At 38.2% G+C, this 11,698-nt stretch overlaps 2 protein-coding genes and 1 long non-coding RNA gene across 6 annotated transcripts in view; 2 read left to right on the top strand and 1 right to left on the bottom strand.

The window, feature by feature from the left end:
• The window catches only part of LOC102077404 (C-type lectin domain family 10 member A-like), a 42,663-nt gene that overhangs the window by 9,068 nt on the left and 21,897 nt on the right, over positions 1–11,698 (top strand). Inside the window, exons 1-5 of one of the 3 annotated variants that reach the window (XM_025906130.1) lie at positions 5,955–5,996; positions 6,079–6,183; positions 8,740–9,188; positions 9,370–9,515; positions 11,115–11,227. The exons of 1 other annotated variant lie outside the window; for it this stretch is intronic. In XM_025906130.1, coding sequence (XP_025761915.1) covers positions 8,780–9,188; positions 9,370–9,515; positions 11,115–11,227 — 668 coding nt within the window. In that variant the 5' untranslated portion in view covers positions 5,955–5,996; positions 6,079–6,183; positions 8,740–8,779. Of the gene's footprint in view, positions 1–5,954; positions 5,997–6,078; positions 6,184–8,739; positions 9,189–9,369; positions 9,516–11,114; positions 11,228–11,698 lie in introns of those variants that run through there. One more of the 3 variants, XR_003219550.1, reaches the window with a different exon arrangement.
• Positions 945–3,269, top strand: LOC112846543 (forkhead box protein M1). The gene is made up of 2 exons (XM_025906134.1): positions 945–2,208; positions 2,656–3,269. Exons 1-2 carry the CDS (start codon positions 1,911–1,913, stop codon positions 3,009–3,011), a joined length of 654 nt encoding a protein of 217 aa, XP_025761919.1. The 5' UTR covers positions 945–1,910; the 3' UTR covers positions 3,012–3,269.
• LOC109199028 (uncharacterized) lies at positions 2,440–5,966 on the bottom strand. Of its 2 annotated transcripts, none has more exons than XR_002059534.2 (2): positions 5,839–5,966; positions 2,440–3,051 (listed from the first exon to the last, which is right to left on the bottom strand). It is a non-coding gene; the product is annotated as an uncharacterized LOC109199028 (long non-coding RNA). The 2 variants fall into 2 exon arrangements; XR_002059533.2 differs by having other exon boundaries at positions 2,440–2,909; positions 5,839–5,918.

Here is an 11,698-nt window from a genome sequence, read left to right on the forward strand (position 1 = left end):
TTTCCATCATTTGAGTTGTAATGCTCTTGAAAATATGACAGCTTTATGATTGTATAAGAATTCAGACAGAGAATCTCCTATATAATTCTATCCTATCTAATTAGCTTGTTTCCCATCACTTTTGGTCTGTAATAGGGAACTGAAAGTTCTTCAGAAAAAAGTTCAACTTTTGTTTCTTTTTATATTAATCAGCTATTACTGTGATAAGTTTCATTCCCTTAAAGTTGAACCGAGAACAAAATAAAAACAATGAAGCATTCACAGTATTGACATGTGCTGCAGAGCTGACCACCATATGAATGCTGAATATCACAAATTTGACAATGCAAAAAAACTGCACAGGTAAGAAAGAGAACAAACAACAACAACAACAAAAAACCACCCAAAAAGCAAAGTGAACATATTTTTATCAGTCGTTACTATTTTCCACTTCATTAGTGTTTGTGTTTGTTTCATTTGAGTTGTATTGCTCTTGCAAATATGACAGCTTTATGATTGTATAAGTATTCAGACAGAGAATCTCCTATATAATTCTATCCTATCTAATACCCCTATCTAATCACCTTGTTTCCCATCACTTTTGGTTTGTAATAGGGAACTGAAAGTTCCTCAGAAAAAACTTCAACTTTTGTTTCTCTTTATATTAATCAGCTATTACTGTGATAGGTTTTGTTCCCTTAAAGTTGAACCGAGAACAAAATGAAAACAATGAAGCATTCACAGTATTGCTGATGTGTGCTGCAGAGCTGACCATCTCAGGAATAACTGACATTCTAACAAACGATGGAGGAAATTGGCATGAATGCTGAATATGACAATGAGTTTGACAATCCAAAAAACTGCACAGGTAAGAAAGAAGAGACAACCAAAAACAAACAAACAAACAAACAAAAAAAAAAAAACCACCCAAAAAACAAAGTAGACATATTTTTATCATATTCAACAGATTTTATATATATTTATATATATTTATTGAGAGAGGGAAATATACATTAATGGTTTACAATTAAAATACAATCTTTTCACTTCACATATTTGTTTTTTTCTTCTTACACGAACAGATACAATAATACATTAAGAGTCATTAAGAAATGACAACATCTCGAAAGCAAAAAGAAACTGAAGGTGGCTTTGAAGATTTCCAAATGAGTAAGATACAACGTCTAGCCAAAGGTGATGTAAAGGCTAATATTTTGTTGTGTGTAGGGTTAGTTAGACCAGTATTAACTGGAGGCCCGAAAATAGGTAAAAAAAGGGTTCATGCAGACCATGGTCCCAAGAGCCTTCGAAAGAATAGCTGAATACTGGCTCCAGAAGCCATGGCGTCTTTTTTTCCCAGTTCTTTGCCCTCCTGAAGAGCAGTTGTTCCTTTTTTATCTTTTCATTGACCTTTCCTAATGTTGAACAAAAATGTGAAGAAATGAAGTTTTATTAGGCTAAGAATGTGGGTATTTAAAAACAAATTTACTGAATTTTCAGAATCTGAGATAAACATTTTATAAATATGTGAAATTTGTCAGTGGAAGAAAAGGTAGAAGAATAAGGACGCTGCTGAAGAATGCAGTTTAATGTTGCATAGAAAAGCTCTTCCTCTGTTATACTGCAAGAGAGCATTTGAGGTGGATAGGGTGACAGGAAGTCCAATGATTCAAAGGTGGATAAGCATCTCTAACTAAGGGGCAGAACTGACAGGAAGTTTGATGATTTGAAGCACTGTTTTGTTTTTTTTAAAATACTGTTGCATTATTTTTTGTTTCAACAGTACATGATTTTTGTTCCTGCCATTTTGCGTATTTTCTCAAGTTTGGCTATCACAGGAGAAACAAGCCCAGATAGGGAGTTCTCATTCAAATCCCCGATAAAAAGTAGCAGCCATTTCACCTTGTCCACCCCCAGCAAGCCGCCTTCTCATGTTGTCTTTTAAAGTGACCCCGGTGGGCAAAGGAAGCCAAAATATTCTGGACTTCAGCCCTATTCGTACACCAGGTGGTCCTACAGTTACTCCACGACACGACTACACCACCTTCAGCTTCAGCAACACTCCCTTTAAAGACTTGCCTCTGTTTAACTCCCCAAGAGAGCTGCTCACATCCGCTCCCTCCAGAGTGACCGGACCAGCAGAGTCGCCCACTGAATGCCTCAAAAGTAGCTGCTCCAGAGAGCTCCTGCAGGGAGGCAGCTTCTCTGGTCTGGATGATGACGACCTTGGTATGGCGAACATCAGCTGGTCTGAGTTCATCCCTCAGTTGAAGTAGTCAGAGGGCCGAATCACATTCTGTGGCTAAGCAGTGTCACCTGTTTCTTTTTCCTTTTTTTTCTTTGTGTAAACACTACGTGATTAGGCCCACACCAAAGCAGCAAGGCAGAAACAAATCTAGATCTGACACTATTTAGAAGCATATCTATGATTATACCAAAACAACTTCAAATAAGGCCCACTTGATGCTGTCATGTTAAATTTCTTATTGGAGACTTATTCGGACTTCCTTTTTGCAGTAGTTTAGGAGCTTTTAGCTTCAACTTTCTTTTACATCTGCTTTGCTGCTGGAGGGTTCTGGCTACAACATGAGGGGGAAAAATGTAACATAGTTAAATAGATTGCAGGGATGATCCAGTTTCAATTCCTTTTGATGTTTTTTCCTATTCATACACCAGGTGGTCCCACAGTTACTCCACAACATGACAACACCACCTTCAGCTTCAGCAGCACTCCCTTTAAAGACTTGCCTCTATTTAACTCCCCAAGAGAGCTGTTCACATCCGCTCCCTCCAGAGTGACCGGACCAGCAGAGTCGCCCACTGAATGCCTCAAAAATAGCTGCTCTGGAAAGCTTATGTGGGGAGGAGGCGCCGCACCAGCCAATCGCTCAATCACAGAGGGTCTCGTCTCGGATACCTTGAACGACAACCTGAACAAGATATTGTTGGATATTAGCTTGTCTAGTCTTGATGATGATGACCTTAGTATGGCAAACATGACCTGGTCTGAGTTATTCCCTCAGTTGAAGTAGTCAGAGGGCCGAATCAGACTCTATGGCTGAGCAGTGTCACCTGTTTTTAAGGGGGGAAAAGTGTAACATTGTAACGTTCTCTCTTTGAATTTCTTCACATATTTGACCACTTTGTGTTTTATGGTTTTCCTTTTTTGCCGTATTTGTCTGTCTTCTTGAAGGACATGAATTCATTTCTTGAAAGAATTAATTATATGTGTCAATAATTAATTACATTTTGAATTAAATAAATAAATACATGTGTCAATAATTAATGAATCAACCCCTCTGGGTTTGTTTAAAATCACTATCGTTTTAGCTTGTTCGTATAGCCAAAAGTGTCCATCAACAGATTAGGTGTGTAATTTTTAGTATTTTTTTGTGGGGTTTTTTGTGCTATTTTTCTGCATACACTTTTAAACTAACATCAGTTCTTTTTATAAATATAAAACAGCTATTACGTTTTACATTTTTAACCCTTAAAACACCAGTTTGTTTGTACAAGGCATGTGTTGGAAGACAACCTCAAAACTCACTTTCATATATTTGCATTGCTACTGGATTTTCTTGTATTATTAATAGTATAGTCTGGGACATGTAATCGATTAACATCAACATTGATTATTATCTATTGTTATTTTTGTGCAGGGAAAGCAAAATAGATCAAACTTTCTCTCAGCTTGCAGGGCTCTAGAGTGCGACCAATTTGGTCGCAAATGCGACCAAATTTTTCCGTGGTGCGACTAAAAAAAAACATTTGGTCGCACCGGTGCGACCAACTGTTACCAACATTTGGTCGCACCTGTTTGGGTAACAAAAAAAAAATCTCTGCAACTCTCCGTGTGGTCAACAACAGACACACATTATGCCCCTATCGTGGACTAAACCAATCAGAGATAGTCAGGGGCGGGACCTCTGATTGGCCGTGGTCCAGTGGAAAGTGCAGGTAGAAGAGGGAGGTGAGTAGCTTTAATAAGGCAATATCAATTCATTAACGGATTCCACACAAAGACGTAAACACAGAGCGACCCGACGCATCAGAATCAGCTTTGTCTTTCTCGGCTTTCTCACCGGACGGCCCGCAGACGGACACGCTGTCGGAGCTTAGCGATTCTGATGCGTCGGGTCCGCGCTGTGTTTCCGTCTTTTTGCGCTGATTCTGAGCTGCAGGTTTTGTCTCTCCAACCAAAATTCGCCGAGCCAAAAAGAAGCAGCAAACTGCGCTTCACATTTGATCAATGTCGTCATGAATTCCCTCTGACTTTTGCGGTTTTGCTTCCACCACGATAAAAATTACACTTCCTACACAGCTCCCTGTGTGTACTTCAAGAACAGTTTCCCGTCTCAAATCTCTGTTTTCTGGATTATTCATTCGCTTATTACCCACCAGTCTACCGTTGTTTACAGCGCTGTCTTTTTCTTTTTTCATGTAAATGACGTCCGACAAGAAAGCCTAATTTCTGCTGTTCAATACTGAAGAAATTTAAACTTCTTAAAATTATGCAAAATTGCAGAATATTGCAGAATATTTTTAAGGTTATCTGCTATAAAAAGCCAGACCAGGAAAATCTCCTTCATGTTTTTCTGTGTTTTATTCTCAGTTACTATGACACAAAGGCATCTGCTGTGATGTTCACAATTCTGATGAAGTCTCACAAGTGTCAGTACTGATAAATGATCAGAATTATAATATTTCTGACTGTCTGGGGCTAAACTGAATCGAATCAGGACTTTGAGAACCGGAATCGAATGGATTATAGAAATCAGTGATGATGCCCAGCCCTAGTGAGCAGCCTAGGCTTGAGAAAAGTGGATGTAGCTGTGGGTAATAAGAAAAGATGAAAATAACTATTGATAACTTTTGTGTTAAGTTAAGGCCTGATCTGTCTGAAATTCATAGCCAGCTCTGACATGGTGCCATCAATCTTTGAATGCTGAAAAAGCAGCAGTGTATCCAGAAAACACATTATATGCTGCAATAAATGCACTGCCCAAGTGTCCCCTCTCCCCACTGCCTTTCAGCAGCATGCAACAGCAAACAGGTCGTCAGAGGAGGCCAAGATGATGATTAAGTTTAACATTTTCTACAATATTGACAAAGCACTTTAAGCACAAGATTGTTAGTTAATAATTTAGAAATGAATATTGTCTGTATGGACTTCCCCCCAAAGAAGGTGCACATGTAAAACTGCGGTGTTAAGCGAAGCGGTTGAAAAATTTGAGTGCGCCTAACTTTTGTGCCGGTACGCCTAAATTTTTTAAGTTAGGCGTACCGGTGCACCCATGTCAAAAAGTTAGTCTAGAGCCCTGGCTTGTTCGTTTGTAAGTATTCATAAACGGAGAAAATCATAAAATCCCATTTTTTCCCCCCAAGTAATACATGCAACCTGATTTATTTTTAACCGTCATTGCAGCTACAAGTATATAAATAATTAACAGTATCAATGATTTTTATGCATTAGTATATTTTTGCACAGTGACAGAAAAACAGAAAAACTCCCACTCAGCTTGTTCGTGGCCAAAAATGGCCAACCTGTTGTTTATATTTACAAAATGCTATAAAATTCTAATATATTAAAACATTTTTCTACTTTCATTGACTTGATTTTTTAAATTACCATCAGTTCTGGTCCTGAAAACCAACATTTCATTCAAATTCAGAATTTTAACCCTTTCAATTACCAGTTAGATCACACAATTGTAATGCTCTACAAAGAGATAAAACCATCAAATCCCCATTTTCTTTTTGCAAATATTACACGCATACTGATTTATTTTCCAACCATCATTGCTGTTAAATGTACAGCAATAATTAACAGTATTAATGATTACTGTTGTAAACACTCACCTTTCAGCACACTCACTGCACCTTGTTTCTTTTCCTCACCTTTGATTGGGTGTGGTGTTTGTTTGCCCTTAATTGCGCTCACCTGTCACTCCTTATATAAGGACTGCACTCACCTGCAGCTCACTCTTTCTTCGTTCCCACATGGGGTGGCAGCTGAGGTGAGTTTCTGTTTGAGTTCCCTGAGTTCATGTATCATTTTGAGCTACTGAGTGACTTAAATCACACTTTGTTTCCTTTCAGAGTTAGCAGTCCATCTGTGTCTTTCCCTGCTGATTATTCAAATAAAAGGAGAAACCTGTGATTGATGACTGTTCATTCTCATTCTGATCGAATGAACCCATGATGGTAAAAATCTCCAACCTCCTCTGAGTCTTCCTTCAAAACAATTACATATGCATCATTACATTTTTGTGTAGTGAAAGAAAACAAGAAAAACTCCCTCTCATCATGTTCATGGCCAAAAATGGCCACCTCCTGTTTACATTCACAAAATGCTATAAAAATGATAAACTTGATATATTAAACTAGCACCGGTCCTTGTCATGACAACAAATGTTTTTTAAAATGTATAAATTATAACCTTTGAACATATTTTTAAATTTACAGCGTTGAACTTGCAGTTGGAAATTCAATCCTACCCTTGTGTCACACAAAACTTTCTCCACTTATGTTTCTACTGAGATTTCTGATTTCTAAAAACACAACAACGGTAGGGTCTCGCACTCGAATCTTCGGGAATCGTTTAAGATAGTATTGCGTGGCAAGATCATCTCCTTTCAAACGGAGAAAAAGGAGTAAATATAAGTTTGTGGAAGTGGTTACTAAAACTATACAAAAGAGTACAAAAAGAGCAATTGCACAGTTATTTACAAATGAGCAGATATTTATCTCATTTAAAAAAAATCACAAGCATAGTAAAACCTGGCTATAGTGACAACCCTGCTGTCAAACAAAGCAGGTGAAGTTATGTAGAAATATGCATGAATAAAGAGGCTTCCTACGCAGCACAGCAGACTGAATTTGTGAATGCTGCCAGCAGCGCTGAAGTAGAGACTAAAAGTAGTCAAATTCATTATCCATCTAGAACTGACACACAAAGTCCTTTTACATCACAGGCTGCATACAGCCCGCTTTAGTCTGAAGTGGACCGAACCAGTGAAACTTGTTAAATGTGTAAAATTACAAAAACAGTTTGTTTTTTGGCACTTTTTTCTGTTTGGTATAGAAACAGACATTTCTGTAGTAAATAGCAGAAAAACTGGAACCATTTTGTCCAGTGGGCTGGATTGGAGTCTTTCCCGAACTGATTGTGGCCCCTGCGCTTCATGTTTGACACCCCTGAACAGCTCATCAGCAAGCAGACCCAAAGGGAGTACGCATTTTGACAATAAAAGAAGCCAGGTGCCTGCTCGCCTGTGTCCGACACTATAAACACCACTCTCCCTGCGATAAATGTTAGGCATACGTAGGTACTACACACTGCACACATGACTCACATCACTGTATACAGATTCCCAAGATGCTATCTGTCTTCTCTCCTACTCTGGCCCAGGAATAGCCCGACTGCTTCCCTCCTTTAAGGGTAAGACTGTGCCTTGATGCTGACACTTTTCTTTCATCCCCAACATCCCCAAAGGATGTGTGCATGTGTGTACTTGAGTCCTGACGAGTTTCTCTCTTTGCCGTGGCTTCAAGAGAAGGCGTCCGAGTGCAGTTTTTGCCACATCAGTGTTCAATCATGAGAAAGTGGAGAGGGGACGCAGCTTCCTGGGATCTAGTTTGGTTGTGTCAACACTGTCCAAGCCTGTGGTCAGATCAAAAGCCGTCTCTAGTGTAAGGACTACAGTTGGATATTTGGTGTCCAAAAAGATCCCCACTTCCTTTTTTCCCATACCCTGACCCCTCATCTCCTCGACCCCGAGCAAAGCTGGATCACGTGATCTCAGTGGTTAGACTCTTTAGAGGCTTAAAAGTGAGTTTTAAAGAAGCATTAGCGGCACCAAGCTTCAGTTTTTGGATGTAACCTGTCATGCTTTAGTGCTCTGCACTGATCTCAGCTTGTGATTAATGATGCAACCTTGCCCCCAGCTGAACCAGCAATGACGTTACACTTAAAACTCTGTCATTTTTTCTTAGGAACAGCAGAGGGCGCTGTTGTTTATTAGATAAGCAGGAGCTTAGACTCAACATGAACAAATCCTTATCTGCAAACATCACTATATTTTAATTACATTTATTTTTTTGTAATGTAGTTACAGGATGGTTCTGTACGTTCACATGATAGCGCAGTATGTCTGGAGTGAATGTACAGCGATGCTTTATGTTTTAGCGCAAATTATGTCTAAAATTGTAATTTGAGTCTATTGAGGTTTTCACTGGAATATATTTTGACTTGTTACATCGGGAAAAATACTTAAGTTTAATGTAAGTTATATGGTAATGTTTCATTAGTTGTCAAAATGGTTATCCAGACAAAAGTTTCTCGATTGTCGTAGCATACGAATACCTTGATTGCTAATAATAAATATAATGCTGGCAACGTTTCATACAGTTAAAAACATTGGCTAACGTCTTTTGTTCTACAAGCTGGAAATTGTCACTAACTGAAGAAAATTAGCCGCTGAAGTGAGGAGTTGACGACTGGACCTTGGTTTTATCTAGTTAACATTTCACCCGTTTAGTGTACGATTTTATTATGATTAGTATTTGAGTTAAATCGGGGGGTTTTCCCGAGATGATCGAAACTGATTTGCTGTGAACAGCCTTGATGGCTAACGCCAGCAACTGACTTGAGCACTGACTTGATAATTTCCATCTCCCAGCTAAACGTTACCGTTACTGTTTACTCTTGTTGTAACAGTTAATCTTCGTTGTTGAGGCTCGTTTGTACTTTTTGTGCAGAATACCTCTGAACAACTTGGCACATTTCAATGATCTGACCATGAGACGGAGCCCGACGAGACCCCTGATTCTCAAAAGAAGAAAACTGTCTTTTCATCAAAATGCGACTGATTCACAGCCTGGAGAATCAGGCTCCAAAGAACCGTCAAAACCAGCTGCCACTCAGTGCTTTTCTGATGGTATCCGCATCATGGACCATCCATCCATGTCTGATACTCAGGTGGTTGTCATTCTCGAAACAGCAGAAGTTCAAAGTGTTATTGGGGCCCTCACAGCTAAAGACAATGAATGTGGTGCCCAGGGCCCAAACAAGCTCATTCTTCTGAGTGGAAGTGGAAGTGACAACAAGTGGGACTATGGACCTGATTCTCAGTCTGCTGCTGAAGGGGCTGCTACAAGGAGTACAGAAGGACATAAAGTGAAAGCTGAAACTACACGCAATTTAGCAGGTGACAAACTTTAACTGAAATTAAACCATGTATGGGGAAAAAAAGGGTTTTTTCATCTTTAAGATAATACTTAAAGTATAAGTGTGGAATTTAGTGCTTGTTTTTCTCTCTATCTGTTTTGATCATCTGTATTTAACTCTCTGTTTAAGCAACAATGTTTTTTCCCCTTTTTCTTTACTAGTCAATAAGGATGTCACTTGCAATCCTTTAGATGACAGCCTTACCGACCTTCACTGGTTGGGTAAGATGAGCACATGTGACTTGGAGCCAAATTCTACAAAGAAGCTCAGCAGCAAGGAGAACCAAAACCCTTTACAGACTTTTCAGGTTCAGTGCTTTTTTTTTTGTCACCTGCTGTTTTTCCTTTTATGTGCCAACACAAACTTGTCTGAAGGCAACACTGACCCCAGACATGTTGCTGTATATTCCCTAAACACCCTTTCTTAACCAATTGGTCATGACTGGGAAAGAAGTGGCAGAAAAAGAAGTATTTTATCATTTCTAACAGTCTTTAAACTTTTGTACAGTTTATTTGCTTCACTGATCTTTTCTTTTTCCAGGCCCAAAGAGCTTGATGAGGGGCTTCAGTTTAACTATCATCTATCTAGATAGCTCTTTCTCTCTCTCTCTCTCTCTCCTTCTCTCTCTCTCTCTCCCATTTAAGGTCTTTGCTTATTTCTTTTTAAAAACATTTAAAGTTATTAACAAAACTATAAAAGAAGTTTGACTTTTGTAGCTTTTCACATGACTATGACATATACACACAGCTTAAGAACAGATCCAGTTTCAGTGGTGGCATAGCCGCACAAACCACATACGAAATGTGTGACTTCCTCAGAACATAAAGATTAAACTGACACTTGTGATACTTTACCACTTCACACAACCCGTGCTGCAGAGCTAAGGTCTCAGAAATAATCCACATTCTTCCATGCAATGGACGAAATATATGTCAATGTTAAATGTCCTGACCCAGCACCTTCTACAAATCACACAGGTAAGAAATAAGTGACAGAAATAGAATAATTAGTGTTATACACTGTTATAACCTTTCTAGTTAATTTTGTCTAATGTATGCATATTTTATCGTAGTGCATTTTAACATGAACTGTCTTAGTCTTCCAGGGCAGTAGAAGACTAAGTAGTAGTAGTAGACTATCTACTTATAGTTTTGTTTTCATTATCCAACTTGCTGTATTTGCTCAATCAAACATGAAAGTTGAATGAAAATAGCATTTTCTTAATTTTTGTGACAGACAATTTCTTGTTGAAAAGTATTATATATGCTTAATTTAGCATTATTTTGAAATATAACTAAATTCTATGCAGAAATTGTCACTAGTTGGCTTTTGCAGTGTGAAGTATTTTTTAATGTGTGCTCAAATATGGGAATTTACAAGATGGCTTGGATTAAAAACAAACAAACAAAACAAAACAATATTTTAACTAGGCAGTAGTATCTGTTCCAAATTACAAATCCTGATTCATTTTGATGGTAAGAACAATGAATGAAAATGTTATCAAGCTTTTATCTTTAAAATTTTTTTCAGATATTCATGTTCAAGCATTATTTCAGATTTCGATATGCAAAAAGAATGTATGTGTGTCTGGATCAGAAAGTCAGACGGGCTTTAAAAAGGTACTTTCAAATGTACTTTTTATAGTATTATACAAAAGATTAATTGGACCAGGAGTGTGAAGGCCTTAGAACTTTTATTTAAATCCTCCGATTTTAAGATTTCTTCAGTATTAAAATAATTAAGTCACAAATGTAACTATTTCCACTGCTACAAACAGACTGGTTAGTTAATTTGGCAAACTTCATTTTTGAAATAATAAACAAGTATGGTTTAAACAGCACTTACTGTAGGTTGCTGCCATGTTGTAACACCATTTAATGCAGTAACATGAACCTATCCGTTATAGACAGGCCATGCCACTCTGTACTGTCACGTCTGCTGCGGCAGACGAGCATGGAGTGAATGGAATGTGGACCCAAAAGCAGACGATGGGAACCGGAGTAAGGAGATGAACAATAAGTGAGCCTTTTGGACTGAACAGAACAACAAACATATATAAGATAAGATAAGATAAGATGGCCTTTATTAGTCCCACAGGTGGGAAATTTGTTTTGTTACAGCAAAAGTGCAAAGTTATGTAGCAGAAATTAGAAAACACTGGAATGCAATAAAATACAATAAAATAAAATAAAATACTATATACAATAGAATAAAATAGAATAGAATAATATATACAATAGAATAAAATAGAAATACAAATACTATATACAACTGAGTAGGAAAATACAAACACAACTTCGTCAGAAGAAGAATTGCACATATAGCAGTCTTATTGCACATGTGTGGGTTTGTGTGTTTGATCAGCTGCAAAAGTCTTTATTGTAGAGTCTGACAGCAGTGGGGAGGAAAGACCTGCGAAATCTCTCCGTCCCACACCGTGGGTGCCGCAGTCTCCCACTGAAGGAGCTGCTCAGTGCTGTCACAGTCTCA

Source organism: Oreochromis niloticus, linkage group LG3 (genome assembly GCF_001858045.2).
Source record: "Oreochromis niloticus isolate F11D_XX linkage group LG3, O_niloticus_UMD_NMBU, whole genome shotgun sequence".
Classification (NCBI taxonomy): Eukaryota; Metazoa; Chordata; class Actinopteri; order Cichliformes; family Cichlidae; genus Oreochromis; species Oreochromis niloticus.

Bases quoted from the DNA above. Each gene is read 5' to 3' on its own strand.
- LOC112846543 (XM_025906134.1), top strand. From the start codon at position 1,911: ATGTTGTCTTTTAAAGTGACCCCGGTGGGCAAAGGAAGCCAAAATATT. The intron at 2,209-2,655 runs GTATGGCGAACA...TTCATACACCAG, and splicing joins TCTGGATGATGACGACCTTG to GTGGTCCCACAGTTACTCCA.